Consider the following 16,707-nt stretch of genomic DNA (forward strand, 5'->3'; position numbering starts at 1 on the left):
AGAAAAAAAAAGGAGGAAGTTGAGGATAAGTGGGGAGTGGGGGGTTGGAGGGAGTATGTAACCCACACATGGGTGTCCTACGACCTACACCCACACATGGGTTTGTTGTGACGTCGATATTATCTAGCTTGAATTTAAAGCTAACCAAAAATTTCTCAAAATCCTTTCAAAAAAAAAAAATTCTCAAAATCCTTAATTTTTGCCCTTTTTTATTGATTTAAACATTAATTACTTGACAACTAAATTAAACTAAATTAATACCCCAACCTTTGTTGATCTCAAAATCCCAGTTTTAGTTTCTCAATTCATAGCAAAGTATGTTTCAATTTTCCCTCTTCTTTATTTGATTTTGATCTATTAAAAAGATCCCATTTACCTCCATTCGAGCCAATTACGTTTGTTAACGTGTATTTTAATCAAACTTGCGTATGTAATTGGCTTGAACGGACGGAGGGAGTATAGGAAAGTAGTGGGCTGTTTATGTGGGACCGCATTAAAAGCTGAAAAATTAATTTGATGTTTTTTGTTTTTTGTTTTGTTGAAAGGTGTGAATTTTATTGAGAAGGGGATCTGAAAACAATGGCAGCTGATGGAGAGAAGCAAGCCACCTCCACCTCCATCTCCTTTGAGGAATTCCAAATTTTTCCAGGTAGAATTTTGCCATTTCATTCATTTTTGTAGGACTGTTTGTTCGCAAATTCTCATTTGTGACGGTCTTAAGTAAACACGGGGTCACTTTTGTTAGGACTGTTTATGTCATGGTACATTATGTTTGAGATTAGTATTATCTCGGTTCCCGTCATTTGTTTATTTTTTATATGTTTTGTGAGAGGTATTTTGATTAAAGGTAAGCAAATGATTGAAACGGAGTGAGTATAAGCTAAAATGGTGTGAAGTAGTTTTCATTCGAGTGAAATGTGTTTATCTATTTGTGGGCATTTTCCATTTTACGCCGTATTTGGCGTATTTGATGAAAGTAGTATGCAGCAATGTAGACCATTTGAGTGATGATTTGAGTTGTGCTATGTTGAATTGTTGGTTACGTGTTCGTTTTGAGTATTTAATGTTTAAGTGGGCTTATGTGGATTTTGTCAGTAAAATCAGGTTGTGAGAATTAGGTTTAATGAGAACATTGCGATTAATAACCATTTTGAGTGAGAACGTCGAGATTAGTGAAGTTGCTGGATTTCATGTTCACATTGATGATAGGGTTTATGTTGGAGCTAGAGAAGGTTGGATGGATGTATATAGCGTTTTGACAAAATCATTGACTTAGTTTATTTGTGACAGTCGAACATGAGAATTTTGATTTCCGGGGGAGCAGGGTTCATCGGCTCCCACCTGGTGGATAGGTTGATGGAAAACGAGAAGAATGAGGTAATTATATTTCCAGGGACTTGATTCTATCCTATAAAGTAATGATCGATAAAGGAACCTTAGGAAATGGATGTTGGTGTTGGTCATGGTAAAATGATTCTCCCTGTACTTTTTTTTTTATCAGGTTATCGTTGCTGATAACTACTTCACTGGTTCGAAGGACAACCTTAGGAAATGGATTGGCCATCCAAGATTTGAGCTTATCCGTCATGGTACTTATCTCGTGGTGATCTCTCGTTATTGTTATGTTGTGTTGACTTTTGACAATTTTTTCATGGTACTTTTTCTTTCAATTATACTGATAGAATGGCAGACCAAACACTTGAACTCCGATTTTCAAGAAGTAATTTTGGTTCTTCGAGTTGGAACTGTTGAAAATGTTGAGGTCAAGCAAGTAGAGCATTTACTTTTACTATACGGAACACATTTTTTGAAAATGTTTATATACAAGATAGCATATATAGTCTATCACTGATGTTGAGGGCAACTCTCATCTAAAGCTTAACTGCCATGTGCCATCCGGTGTTTTATAATTACGTAATTGTCATTACAGTAATAACAGTGTACATAGTGCATCCGGCAGAGCGCTTTATGCTAGTTGTCACTTGTGACTAGTTATCATGGTATAGTAGTTTTATGTGATCTTTATTGTTCGCAGATGTCACGGAGCCATTGTTGATTAAAGTTGATCAAATATACCACCTTGCTTGTCCTGCATCTCCTATTTTCTACAAGCACAACCCTGTTAAAGTGAGTACAAGTCTGATGTTATTTAATCACAGCACTAACTTTGTATACATTTCTTCCTCGAAACATGTCATTTGATTTGATTTCTTCTTCCCCCCCTGTGCCATCTAGTTACTAGGAAGATTAGATTTTATACAAATTATGAGATTTGTAGGTACATAAGCACTATGTAAATATAACCTAGGAATTCGAATCTCCCCCCCCCCGGTGTCATTGGAATCTAAATTTTTATTTAAGCTGCGTACTTTTTAAGAAGGATGAATGGCGTTCAGTTTTGATTCGAAACGCAATAAGCTTGTGGTTATACGAGACTGGCCAAAAACAGAGCTTTGAGGATTGGGTTAGATGGGAATGCAGCATGTTGTTTTTCTTCCAAAATTTTCCTATGATAGAATTTGATTGCCTTGTGTTCTTTCCTTACCCTACAAAAACCCTGCGTAGTGTTAAGATATTGCATCTATTATTCATACTAAGTTCGATTGCTTTCTGCCTCCGATGCCTAGACATTGGTAACTCAATCCCACTGATATGTCTCCGTGTTGCTGGTGTGGCACACTGATCTGAGAGATACTATTCGTGCTTGTAGTCCCTAAGTTTATTCATATGACCTTAGATGTAAATCTACATTTGTAATTTCAGATAAATAATTTTCTTTGCGAACTGGACGCCCCAAATTATCCTCTCCCCAATGGTTATATGATAGGTGGCAAATCCATGTTGTTGCCTTAAAAGGTTGAGTCTATGTTGTAAGTTTTGTTCGAAACTTGCAGAGTTCATTTGTCAGTAATCATTAATAACAGTATGAAATTATAGGGTTATTTCAAGTATAAATGCCTTGACACGATGAAAATATACTTATCTGAGTTAAGAATTGAATACTTTGCAGACAATCAAGACAAATGTGATGGGTACTCTTAACATGCTTGGACTTGCTAAGCGTGTCGGAGCTAGGTAATGTATATCTGTCTTTTCCAATTAATAGATGTAGACAATCAAGACAAACTATCTTGTCTTGTGAGTTTCGCCATCATATATTTGCGTTCTTACAGGATTTTGCTTACGTCTACCTCTGAGGTTTATGGTGATCCACTTGTGCATCCTCAACCAGAAACTTACTGGGGTAACGTTAACCCAATCGGTAAGTGCTTCTATCTAATGATTTTAAAACCGTTTGACCATATTTCTTCTCTCGGGAATTGACTCTTAAAACACACATCTCAATATCTCCTTCATAGTTCTTTGATATACTCTTGGTATCTACAGCATATTACAAATTTACAACAACAAAAAAAAATGATAATAAGTACTACAGATAAGAGCTTAAAAGTTCGCAGAACCAAATCATGCCATTCAAGCACAAAATGAGGGATATTAGGTCATTAAAGGAAGCATTAGACAAATAAAATGACAGTTGTATTTACATAATTACATTCTCTAAATCAATAGAGGCATCATGTAAGCGTAGTCTTCCAAATGTCGAGTGTTGTGCACTAATGTTTCTAATTCTTTGTTAGGTGTTCGAAGTTGCTATGATGAAGGCAAGCGTGTTGCGGAAACTTTGATGTTTGATTATCACCGACAGCATGGCATTGGTATGTGCACAATTTCTCTCCTGAGTCATCCTTCTCCAAACGACCTCTATTTTGATAATGCCTTCTGCTCTTGGGACAGAAATCCGTGTGGCGCGGATATTCAATACTTATGGACCTCGTATGAATATCGATGATGGCCGTGTTGTCAGCAACTTCATTGCTCAAGCACTTAGGTGATCAAACTTCTTTTTAGCTCTGTCGGCGTTCAGTGTTACCAATTTTTCTCTGTTCTCGTTATGGCATCTGAGATCCAAGCTTCACATAAAATGAGTGTATCAACTGCTGAATAAATGAAACCTTGATCTGCATGGTCCACTTTTCGTCAAAAAATAGCAAAACCACCACAAAATGTTGTGAACTATCAACTGTTGCTGAGAGTTTAAGGCTACTGTTCACTTTTTGTTAAAAATATACTCCCTCCGTCCGGGTCATTTGTTTACCTTTGGTTTTGGCACAAAGACCAAACAAAGAGAAGAGGACCAATTTTTAGATGACAAGTGGACCAAATTGAGTGGGGATGTTCAAATTGTTCATTAAAAACATTCCCAAAATAGAAAGGTAAACATTTTACATTTGACTGAGACACCCCAAAATGGAAATGGAAAACAAATGACCGGGACGGAGTGAGTAGCTTACAAGTTAGTAGTTACAAGTTACAACCTCGCCATAATAAAAAATTTAATCCTAAAGTTTAGAATGTGTTAACATGTAATACAGTACATCTTTTATTTCATGAATTCCTGCCTTGTATTTGAATTATTTAAGAAGGATTAAACTGGTAAATGACTCAATCTTGTCATCTCTGTAGGGATGAGCCATTGACAGTTCAGTCTCCTGGGACTCAGACTCGTAGCTTTTGTTACGTCGCTGACATGGTACGATAACTTCTTTTCCTTGTAGTCTCATTACCTTGTGTCGTCGGTTAACAAATAACCTCACATGGATTTTGTGAATTTCTACTTTTCTAGGTTGATGGTCTCATTAGACTCATGGAAGGAGAACATACCGGCCCAATCAACATTGGAAACCCTGGTTAGTATCAATGTGTGTAGAAATATTTTATATAGAGCACACACTATTCTAGAAAATTAACCATTCTTTACAAACTGTTGTGGCCAATGTAGGTGAATTTACGATGCTTGAACTCGCAGACACTGTAAAAGAGGCAAGTTCCTATCTTTTTAGTTTAAGAAAATAGCTACTACACTCATGTTGTGCGCTCCTTATTAAAGCATCTTGGTTGGAATTGACTCGCAAAATTTTCATGATTTTGACCAAGAATAAAATCATGAACTTTTGAATGCTCTAGTCTTCAACATTATAATATGCAACATAATTTTTAACACGAAAGTTGGACACATGAGATTGCAGTTGATCAACCCGAATGTGAAGATAATCTCAGTGGAAAATACCCCGGATTACCCAAGACAAAGGAAACCCGACATCTCCAAGGCTACGGAGTTGCTCGGATGGGATGGGAGCCGAAGGTAAAGTTGCGTGACGGACTTCCTCTCATGGAAGAGGACTTCCGTCTTAGGCTTGGGGTTCCCAAGAAGATCTAAGGATCTATATTAAGTGAGCTGTGGAGATAGAAGAAAGTCACCAACAAGGACATCTTTTTGGCTTTATTTTTCAAATGTAGGTCATTGTTTGATGTTAAGTGTTAACCATTGCTTTTAGAACATTCAACGAGAGTAAAATAAACATCTTTTGGTCGATTCTATAAGAATAATTTGCTATCTTCTTAATTCACTTCCAGGAACTCAAATCCTATTGCTAATCTGTTTTCATTCCGCTGTTACTCAAGCCTTGATTAATACAGCGTACAATACTGGTTTAGCACAATGGTATTCCGATAACATTTCCATCATAAGTTCATATCCTCCTGTAATCCTGTTGCTGAACATATCTTCAATGCAGCTCAATTGGAAGATGCGGATTATTAAAGCAACGTGTAAAACAAAAGTTAATGCCCCAAGTTACTTAGTTTATGCAAATTAAAGCGGAAGAAAATTGAACCTGCAATGGCAGTTCATTAAATATAGACAAATCTTTCTGAGTTCTGCTATTCACCTCGTTGCAAGACGAGAAGGTAGATAGCATTGCACATATCCAAATTTTGACGATAAACAAAATACACAAAGCTGAAGAAAATTGAAGTAGCAATTCTGCAGAAATATGAACACAGAAGATCATAAAAGCATTGATCACTAAGATTAAACATCACCACAACTAATCCTTTCGGATAAGCTGAGGCAAGAGAAGTCGATAACATTGCTGTCTTGTTAAATTCACTTCCGGAATCTTAAATCCTATTGCTAATCTGCTTTCATTTCCGATGGTACTCCCTTGATACAGAGTATTGTGCTGGTTTAGCACAACGATATTTTCCGTCATAATTTCACATCCTCCTGCAATCCTGTTGCTGAAAATATCCTGTGTAACATGTATAACGAAACTTAAATGTCCCAAATCACTCGACAGTTTGTGCAAATTGAAGCGGTAGAAAATGGAACTTGCAATTTTAAGAAAATTAAATCATCAATCTTCAGAAGTAGGAACATCACTGCAGATCATAGCAAAATTCTCCGCAATCAATCGATGAGCAAGATAAGTTGAAGCCATCAACAAAATATACGCAACAAACATAAAACATAAAACGAAACCAGAAGAAATAAAATTAACAGCTGAAACTCAAGATTAGCAGCAAGAACAAGATGTTCATTTGCATTACTTTAATAATTGACTTCTAAATTCATGATTTCATCAATTCCAACACCACAGCAAAAAAATCCAAAACCTAAAACCGAAACAAAATCAACTACATTTCATTAACCATAACTAGATTAAAACCCTAATTACCAGCTAACAATCAACCAGATCATTCACCCATTTATCAACCGCCGAAACCGTAAAGAGTTCTTCCTTGTCTCTTCAAAGCATAAACAACATCCATAGCAGTAACAGTCTTCCTCCTGGCATGCTCAGTGTAGGTAACGGCATCACGGATGACATTCTCTAGAAAGATCTTAAGAACGCCACGTGTCTCCTCATAGATCAACCCACTGATACGTTTGACACCACCACGGCGAGCTAGACGGCGGATTGCTGGCTTTGTGATACCCTGGATGTTATCGCGGAGCACCTTACGATGTCGTTTCGCTCCTCCCTTTCCTAAACCTTTGCCTCCCTTACCACGTCCTGACATTTTTGTTGATTTTTGTTTTGGGGATTTTTAGAGAGAGATCATGAGGAGAGAGAGAGAGGCAATGATTGTTGTGATTAAAGGTGAGGGGAGTTGGAGGGTATTTATAAGGAAGGAGTAATCCGTGTGAGAGGGTGAAGAGGAATGTGAGACGTTGATTGAGGGAAGATCGACGGTTGAGATTGATGAGAGAGTGTAGTGCGGATTGTGGATTTGTGTGAAAAAAGTGAAATGTGTGTTTCTTTAGACAATGCCCAAGCAGAAGGTCGAGTTAATCGGGTCACCAATATTTTTCATCTTAATCACATCTTAATTATCTTAACCCACTTTCACTCTCTCAAGTAAAAGGTCACGACCTAGGTCACCAACCCAATCATTTTCCAATTTCCATCCAATGAGAGAGTGCCACATACCGGGTCATCATACTCAACCAAAGGTCACCCTCCCTTTGTTTTGATGGTTGTCCTTTTTTTTTTCCAGTCAATGAGAGTGTGCCACCTATCGGGTCACCAATAAGGTCATCAACTCAACTGAAGGTCACCAATTGACCCTGAGTATTTCAAGGTCACCAAAATCATCCCCTTAATCCTAATTTAAGGTGTCATTAAGGTGACTCAACAAGGTCACGACCCAGTTGATGACCTTGCTTGAGGATGGTCTTATTCAACTGAGTTTTGGGTGTGGTGAGTTTTGTGGAGAAAGATAAACACACAAGCGCCAAAAGGGAATTATTTGCCAAGCTACTATTTAACGTCGACAAATTACTAAATAACGTCGACAATAAATAATGAACTTCCTAATTTGCCCCTCACACTATCCTCCATTCTCCCTCAATATATGCTCCAACTTTTGAATTTATCGTCAATAACAATGAAATGAACTAATTATCTTAGAACTAATTAATGTATTACCCCCATACACTTCAATTGACAAACACTACCGATTTAATCGGCAAGCATATCCGAAACTACCAAAATTCAACCAAAGAATGAAAGCAAAAGCAAACTCAAAAACAAAGCAAAAAAAGTAAAAACCAATTGCAATCAAAAAGGCAAATAATGGGCAAAAAACAATCTGAATTTAATGAAATCACTACTCTAAAATCAAACACACAAGTATCTTCACATCCCAATTAATTGCAAAATCTGAAGTTCTCAATCTACAAACACAACTAATTAGCCGAAACCCAAGTACAAACATAATCTGCGAAATTGCTATTGATGGTGACGGAGTTGGAGCGAGTCTGACGATAAGGTGGAAGATGTTGGTGATGGTGATGGAGGTGGACGCGATTTTGACGAGATGGAATTGAATTACAAAAAAAAAAAAAAAAAAAAAAAAAAAGGAAAAAAGGGTCGGACGTGGAACCACCACGTCAAACCCTATGTCGGGACGTTGAACCACCACGTCAGACCCTAGGTGTGGACGTGGAACCACCATGTCTGAGCCTAGGTCAGGACGTGGGTGAACCACGTTTGAACCCAGGTGGAGACGTGGTGGTTCCACGTCCGTGCCTAGGGCTGGATGCGGTGGATCCACAGCTGGTTCCAGATGGATAATTGGATGGTCGTGACTTGGTGGTCTTGTTTGAGTGGCGGATTGTTGTAGTCTTTGTTGGACTCCCTTGTCATCTTGTTGATTCATTTTGTCAATTATTCTTCCTTTGCCCAGTATAATTGCTGCCCAGAATTTTAGAAGTAGGCTTGCCTAATTTACTTAACACCACTTTGTTTGATTGGTTTTTAATCCATTTAATTTTGTTATCAATTGTTATTGTTGGTTTCTAGTAGAGTAATTCGTTCAATTGTTTTGTTTCTAGATTAAGTTTAATGGTTTGTTTGTTTGGCGATTATTTAGCTCGTTAATTCGATTTATTTTTATTCGTTAGTTTTCGATTATTTTTTGTTCGTGTATTCGATTTATTTTCAAGAGATAGATTAGAGGGATGTTGAGTCAAATACGTAAGAGGGCCAAAGTTGGAAGTTCCTCACTAATTGTCGACGATAATTAGTAAAGTGTCAACGCTAAATAGCAGCAGCCATTATTTGGAAGGGTGAGGTTTTGGTTTCGAACCATTTCAAATGGAGGGCTGATTTTCATCATCGATGTATTAGTAACTATCGTCGACGTTTTCATTCCAAAAGACGATAATGCCCTTTTGCACATTACTCTCATTTATCTCCCCAAAAAAAATTCTCTTTCCACAAAAAAACCAACTAAATTAAAAAAAAAACCGACAACAACAATTAACAAGATTAATTAACATGACGGAACCCGAATCATCGGTACGTAAACAACATAATCACTTCATTATTTTTGTTAATTTTAATTTATGCGCGCATCGTTAAATCTATTCGTTAGTTGATTTAAGTCACGCACTTACTTAATTCTAGTAAACATTGCAGTTTTTTTGCGTAAATATGACATTGTGCAACATGGACCAACCTCTAAGACTAAGCGTACGACCATGGACCAAACAATGAACCCCAACGTCTGACCATGGCCATACGATAAACCCCAATGTGTGACCATGGCAGCACGTTGAGATCCAACGTGCGACCATGGCAGCACATTGAGATCCAACGTTTGGCCCATGGTCCACGTGAGATCTGGACGTTTGGCCATGGTCAGACGTTGAGATCCACTGTTCGGCCATAGTTGAACGTTGAGCGTCGTGGTTTGGTCATGGAGTGATTGTTCGGTCTCTACTTTCTGTCCGTGGTCGGACAATAAACTCGTTTTCGCTTGTTTTGCTTCCGTTTAACGTAATTTATTAGGTTATGTATCGTTTTTATTGTCTAATTATTGTCCAAATTGCATGAATCGGGATTCGTGGGAGAGTTTTGGCGAGAATTCTATTGATTACAACTCGCTGTTCGTGACGACTTTAGATTTGAAACTCGTGAAGAAGCCTTCAATTGGGCTAATAGTGTAGCGTTCGAGAATGGGTTTGCTTTGGTTAAAGCAACTAACGGAGCAAAAACCAGAAAAGAAGAAGGGTTGTTGGGATGTTATTTTCGTTGTAAAGACATGGGCTACCTACGCCAATAGATGATCTTGAGAAGCCAAGGAGGTCGTAGAAGTGTTTATGCTTGTTCCGTATTCGTGTTGTACAAAATTACGTGGTTAAAAATGATCAAATGACGATAGTTTGGAACATTGTAACCTCGGAGGGTGGTGGACAACACAACCACAACTTAGCAATTTATAAGGACGAGAATCGGCAGTTCGCGGGATTGGATAAGGAGGAGAAGGCATATGTTAGGCAACAAACTATGGTCGGGGTTCAACCGAGGGATATTAAAAATGGTTTTCATCTGAAAACGCCCAAAAAAACCTCAACCGTCAAGCAACCAGATATATAACGAGACAAGGAAAATTCGAAAAGAAGTTATGGGTGAAAGGAACACCGCTCAACATATGTTGGCTCTAACGGTACAATCGAAATATGTGCATTGGCATGCGAGTAATACCGAGACAAAAGAGATCACGTATGTTTTCATGGCACATCCCGAAACCGTGAAGTTGTTCCGAGCTTATCCTTATGTGGTAATCATGGATTCGTATAATACGAATATATACAAGAATCTAGTCATTGAGATGGTTGGTGTCACACCCACTGGATCATCGTTTTTAATTGCATGTTCGATGCTTCCTACCGAGTCCGACGAGTGTTACAAGTGGCTGTTGAGAAGTTAGGTGACATTTTAGATTCCACAGGAGCGTCCCTGATATGTAAAAACTAGGTTGCCGTAATAACTAGAATTAACTATCAAATTAACAATTTATAAAGCCAAGCTCAACTCTACACTATGAAATTAAGAATAGTAGTATAGCAGAAGTAAGGATCGAACCCAAGAGAAGATCTAATAACTAAAACTTTAATGGTAAACTACTTAAGGCACTAAGTAAGACTCTACTACTAACTAAGACCCTAATGACAATTTAAACTTAACAAAAGTAACTATTCACAAACAATGGATATTAACAATGTTCAACTAGTAGGGAACATAGATGGAAAAGGCATGGGTTTGGAGACAAACATGGAAATTGAGTAAAAATGGAGATTTTCTTATTGAGACAATTCAACAAACAACTAATATGCAAGATCTAATATAAAGGGGAAAGCTTGATGTAATTCTCTCTTAGTAATCCAACAATGATAAAGTTTGACTCTTTTTACTTCTCTTACAATTATCTACCCAATACTACCATCTCAAGATGTTGATACATGCAAATTAAACCATCTACATATACCCTTCAAACTTAGACAACAAGTCATTAAACCATGAAAAGAGACTAAGCATAAGCATTAAGAGTTTAACCAAAAGATGGAGCTAGAATCAATTCCTCATAAGATTAAACCATACAAATGAGAAAAAGACATAACTTTCCTATTTGTTATATGAATCCTTTAAACCAAATCAACATACAACAAACTTGCTTCAAACAATCCTAGATAGATTAAACCATTTCTCTAGGATTTGCAATAGTTGAACAACAATAAGCATGGATGGCCAACCCAAACATAAACATCATTCAACATATGAAATTAAGCACAAGGAAAGGATATTAGATAAATTAAGAGAGATTTAAGAGTCTTACAACATCAAAGTTGGATACTTTGATCAAATTACATCAAGTTGAAAGCTTAGCCTTCCATATCCTTAGAAGAACCCAAGAAATGTGGAAAGATTGACATCCAAAAATTCAACAATATATTACAACTTCCACCCAAATATTAAGTCTTTCTTTCATACAAGTTTTTGTGATTATTCCAAAATGAGATACTAATCTAGGTCTTCAAAACATGAACTATATATAGGGTTGTACTCCCATCTAGGTTAAACATTATTTTGGGCTTCCACGAAGATGATTAAGGGCGGATGATCCATGCTTCAAGGCCGAGGAGGACGCATGCTGTGTCATCCACCACAAGCCTGCGTCAAACGGCGCAGGCTGCGTCAGCAGACGCAGGCTGCGTCCTGGACTGATCTCTGCTTCAAAATTGTTCTTTCTTTTCTCGATCCTTTCATCAATTGGTCTCCATGCTTTTCACCAAGGGATGTTAACTCTTATATTAGCTCGTGTGTAGCCGTCTTCACTTGATTACTTGCTTACTAGTGTGGCTAGAGGTTCTTGCTCGGGTTCCGAACTCTCCTCTCAAAACAATGCTCCACACATACATTAAAACTCATTAACCACGACAAACAATGGGACGGGAAGACTAACTCATTATTCCGACAAAAGACCCTTAAATTAAACAAACTAGGCCTAAGAAGGCCTTATTGACTCGACACTTTTGACTCTATCAAACTCCCCCACATTTGGACTTTTGCTCGTCCCGAGTAAAACTCAAGGAAATCACTTGGGCAAGTCCATAAGCGAGTATAGGGGTGAATGATCACTCTTACCTTTCCACATCCTTCTTATGTCCCCCTCAAACACAATCCACCGATTAAATGAAAACCTAGACTCAATATTTTTGACACTCACTCTTCCCTCACTCTCCCGCCTTATATCTCCCTCATACAAAGACACAACACACCACCAAATCCGACTTATTCCAAATCCACCCTTCTTATATCTCCCAACAAGGTAGTATTGGTCACCCTTGCCTTATCCCAAAGCAATAGCAAAGTGACTTCTCAATCCTCCTACCACACACAACTCATCATCCTTTATAACACCCCTTTATCACTCCATACAATGATAATTGTGCTACTTGGTTGGCCAAACTCCTTCAAGCATCAACAACACAAGTAGCTAAATAAAAAATCCACCCATTTGGGACAAGTTTTTTTTGTGAATCGAAAGAAATTAAATTCTAGACCTAGCCTCCTTCCAAGACCCTCCTTATCACTCCCTTCTTATCCCCCCATCTTTTTGGTGTTACATTTTTCAATTTTTCAATTTTTTTGTTGAAAATCCCTCATTTTGATTAAGGTGCCCTTTCGGGTTTTCACCTTAACTTTTCCTTACCTCTCATGGTGGCTCGCAACTTGTTTCTTCATTTTGCCCAGAATGCCCTTTCGGGTTTTCATTCCGTCCTTGGCCACCTTCCCAATCTTGCCTTAGGTGCCCACCCTTGTGGGTTTTCACCTAGCCGGGATTTTTTTTATGCATCAAAACTATGTATACACATATATTACAATCATCTCACTCCCCCGCACTTAGACCACACATTGTCCTCAATATGGAGGAGTACCATCACCTTCTCAAGCTTAGTTGTTGAAGGGACCCGAGCCTTCTCCTTGCTCATATGTCCCTTGGTTTCTTATCCTCCTTGATGCGGTCGTTTCTGCACCAAAAATAATTTACCTAAGAACTACTAGCAGAAGCTAGTGGCAAGTAGGGTCGAATCCACATGAAGGCTATTGTATCTGTTCTAGGTTCGCTTATTCGGTCACAAACGGGATTTTGAAAATGATTTCTAAACTACAGCAAGAAAAGGGAAGAGAGAAGGGCAAGAGAAATAAAGAGTAGATCAAGGGAAAGGAAACTGCTAAGACAGTCGGTTCACCATAATTAATCAAGTCTAACAATCTGGTCTCAGGTCAAAACAAATACGATCTATGGGGTAGCGAATATCTCCTTTCGGTCTCAATTCACCCTAAAGCGACAATAGCTTAGCTTTCGCCCTCACTATCGTGCCCTAATGTATCGCTGCGAGTCTCACCCTTTCTGACCTTTCGGTCCAGGTCAAGGTTTACTACGGTCTATAGGCTAATTGCGTCGACTCAATTAAACTATAGCAATTAAATACAACAATTAACAACATAGATTATAATAGCATGAACCTGATAAGGTGATTACTATTCTATCATAATCGGGGATCCCCTAAGTCCTAGCGAGGAAATTAGTTACGCATAATAAAGGACCAAAGCATAAAAGAAGAAAAGAGAGAAGGAATTAAGATTAATACCGATAAATAATGATTGCAAGAGTTTAGATCCGGAAAATAAATAAGAATGGAAGACGGAGTTTCCTCCGTTTACTCGCTACAGGAACAGTGATAAGGCCTGACAGAGTAAGTGAGCTTAATTCTGACTTCTCGCCTCTTATTTATACTAAAACTAACTTAAACAAACCTAATTACAAAACGAAATTAAAGCCCACGCGATAACCCCTCTCAATCGAGTCACTAGACCTCTCGATCGAGTACATAAGCTCTCAATCGAGTACATAAGCTCTCGATCGATCAAGATGCAAAAAGAAGGGCTCTCGATCGAGCTCAGCGCGTAACTCTGCTTTGCGCACCAAACTTCAAATGGCCACCATTCTTCGTTACTTGGACAAATAGGGCGTGGTTGGTGGCGTTGGAAAGTTAAGAGGATAAGCTTTCACCTCCAACTGGAATCACCTTAATAGCTGTTGTAGAACTCGAGATATGGCTCTTACAAGCAGGAACTAGCAAATTGAAGCACTCTCTTGGCTCGCCTAACTTCCTTACTCCAATGCGCATCTCAAAATAGCACTTTCCAAACTCTGACTCACCTCATCTCCTAAATGCATGCGTAGGGACATGTTTTAGGCTTGATTATGATCTTCTCCTGCTCATATCTGCAAATAATACAAAACAAACCCAAGTAGACTATTCGGGGGATATTTGTAGTAAAATTACTACGAAATAAGCATGGAAATGCGTGCTAATATGGCCTAAAAGGTCTATGTAAAATGCACGCATCAAACTTCCCCAAACCAAACCCTTGCTTGTCCTCAAGCAAACTCATGCAATTAACTAAAGACTAACTAGAAAGGAGTAAAACACGGACAAACTGAAAACCGTCGACTTGAACCAATTTAATGCTCATGAATCAACTACTAAAAGCTCAATGTCACGCAAACGAACTTATGCATGTTTTAAAAAGATGTTGAACGTTTGACCTTGCAAGACTTCAAAATTGGACTCTCCCGGGTCACTCTTCTCTCAACAAAGCAAATGGTAAGCAAATTATATGTAAAAGAGAAAGAAGAAATAACAGTCGCTCACCTAACTGCGACCAACACAATCGTGCATGCAATATAGTATGATAAGTAATTCTAACTACCGTACACATACATTCCAACCGTTCAGGATCAATCACATGCCGAATACTTGCAAAAGTTTGGATAAGTGAGGTAATGGGTAGAAAGGGGCAAAACAATATTGGATAAGAGGAGTTAAAGCGTTAAGCTAGAACCTATCAAACCAAATAAATCCATCCGACTTACTACTCCAATAATAATAAACTCAGTACCATCCTTGGCATAAAACTCACTAAAATCCAAATAGAAGATGAATCGGAAACAAAAAGCCAATTAGCTTATTATGCGCTAACAATTCCCTCACAAATACAAATTAGAACTTGGGAATTTCACTTTTCTTTTTCTTTTTCATTTTTTCCTCTTTTTTTTTTCAGTCTCTTTTTTTTTTTCATCTCTTGATTTTCAGCTAATATTTCCATATAACCAATTCCGACATCAACTTCTAAATTCTCCATAACAAATGAATATAAACCAAAACAGGTACGATAAACATGTACCACAAAACAACACTAAACTAGCTCAACGCAAGGTAGACTAAGATTTGGGTGTAGTTTATGGGTCAGCTGACAGTTTTGGCTAAAAGTGGAGTTAATGGGTAAGAATGAGAAAAAGGAAATTGCAAGTACTCTCCAACCTGTGACACCATCCACTAACCCGAATGTATGCAGGCAAAAAGCAATTAAATGTCATACTTGTGCAAATTAATGTTACACGACATGCAGGGAGTAACTACTCACAATCCTAAATAAACTGGTCATAAATGACACCGATTAAATCGACTCTAAACCTCGAAAAGTAATGTAGTTTGCCAAAATTTCAGTCAAGTCTACTTGTTCAACAATTTTTGAAACGAAATTCGAGAAATTGCAAAAGACTTTTGCTAAAAGATGTGAAACAATGCAAGGCTCAAGCAAAAAAAACAATTATCAGCAATGAATTACTCCAATCCGACTCAATCTAATATGCAAAATTAAACGTAATATTTTTGGTTTTTTCGAAATTTTTTTTGATTTTTATGAATTTTTCTATTTTTGAAATTAAACAACAATGCATGCAGAAATTGAAACGTGATTACATAAATGCAGTAAAAACAACATGCAGACACGATATGGATGCATACCCTCCCCAAACCAAACTTTACAATGTCCCCATTGTACAAAGTAAAGGAAAACAAAATGCAATTTAAAGAGAGGATGAGTCGGAAACTTACAAAAGCGCGCAAACCACGGACCTCCCCAAACCGAACCAGACATGGGAGGTGCAGGTACTCGATCGACAAAACAGCTGCTCGATCGAGTACATATGGCCAGCTTTTCTCTCGATCGACCAAGGAAGGAGCTCGATCGAGGGCATGCAAATTGGGACTGCTCGATCGAGTAAGGAGGTACTCGATCGAGTGCTTCAGGTGGCTTTGTCGCTCGATCGAGTAAGTAAAGACTCGACCGAATCCTTTGTCGCATCAGCAAGTGACAAAATAGCGTCGTTGTACCTGCAATCAACTAATAACGTCCCAAAAATACCGCCAAATACCAAGGCTAAAAATTCCGCAGTTTATTAAGTACACAACGAAATAAAAACGAAAGTATTAAAAAGTAACAATAAAAAAAAAAGTAAAAACTCCGGGTTACCTCCCGGACAGCGCTAGTTTGCAGATAGGTCCCAGCTTGACCATCTTTCGTCAGCAAATCCACGGCCTCCTACTCGGCTTCTGACTGAATGCAGTTATTTCAGCCATTAAGAGCTTCACAATCGGCCCCC

General features: G+C 38.1%; 1 protein-coding gene and 1 pseudogene across 1 annotated transcript; one reads left to right on the forward strand and one right to left on the reverse strand.

Moving 5' to 3' along the window:
- Positions 1–400: 400 nt before the first annotated feature.
- On the forward strand, positions 401–5,468 carry LOC141633249 (UDP-glucuronic acid decarboxylase 5-like; annotated as a pseudogene).
- A 908-nt stretch (positions 5,469–6,376) lies between these two features.
- LOC141633250 (histone H4) lies at positions 6,377–6,994 on the reverse strand. Its single transcript, XM_074445698.1, has one exon. The coding sequence runs from the start codon at positions 6,922–6,924 to the stop codon at positions 6,613–6,615; it is 312 nt and encodes a 103-aa protein (XP_074301799.1). The 5' UTR covers positions 6,925–6,994; the 3' UTR covers positions 6,377–6,612.
- Between the last annotated feature and the right edge of the window lie 9,713 nt (positions 6,995–16,707).

Source organism: Silene latifolia, chromosome Y (genome assembly GCF_048544455.1).
Source record: "Silene latifolia isolate original U9 population chromosome Y, ASM4854445v1, whole genome shotgun sequence".
In the NCBI taxonomy this organism is placed as follows: Eukaryota; Viridiplantae; Streptophyta; class Magnoliopsida; order Caryophyllales; family Caryophyllaceae; genus Silene; species Silene latifolia.

Excerpts from the sequence above, each read along its gene's own strand:
- LOC141633250 (XM_074445698.1), bottom strand. The coding sequence starts at position 6,924 with ATGTCAGGACGTGGTAAGGGAGGCAAAGGTTTAGGAAAGGGAGGAGCG.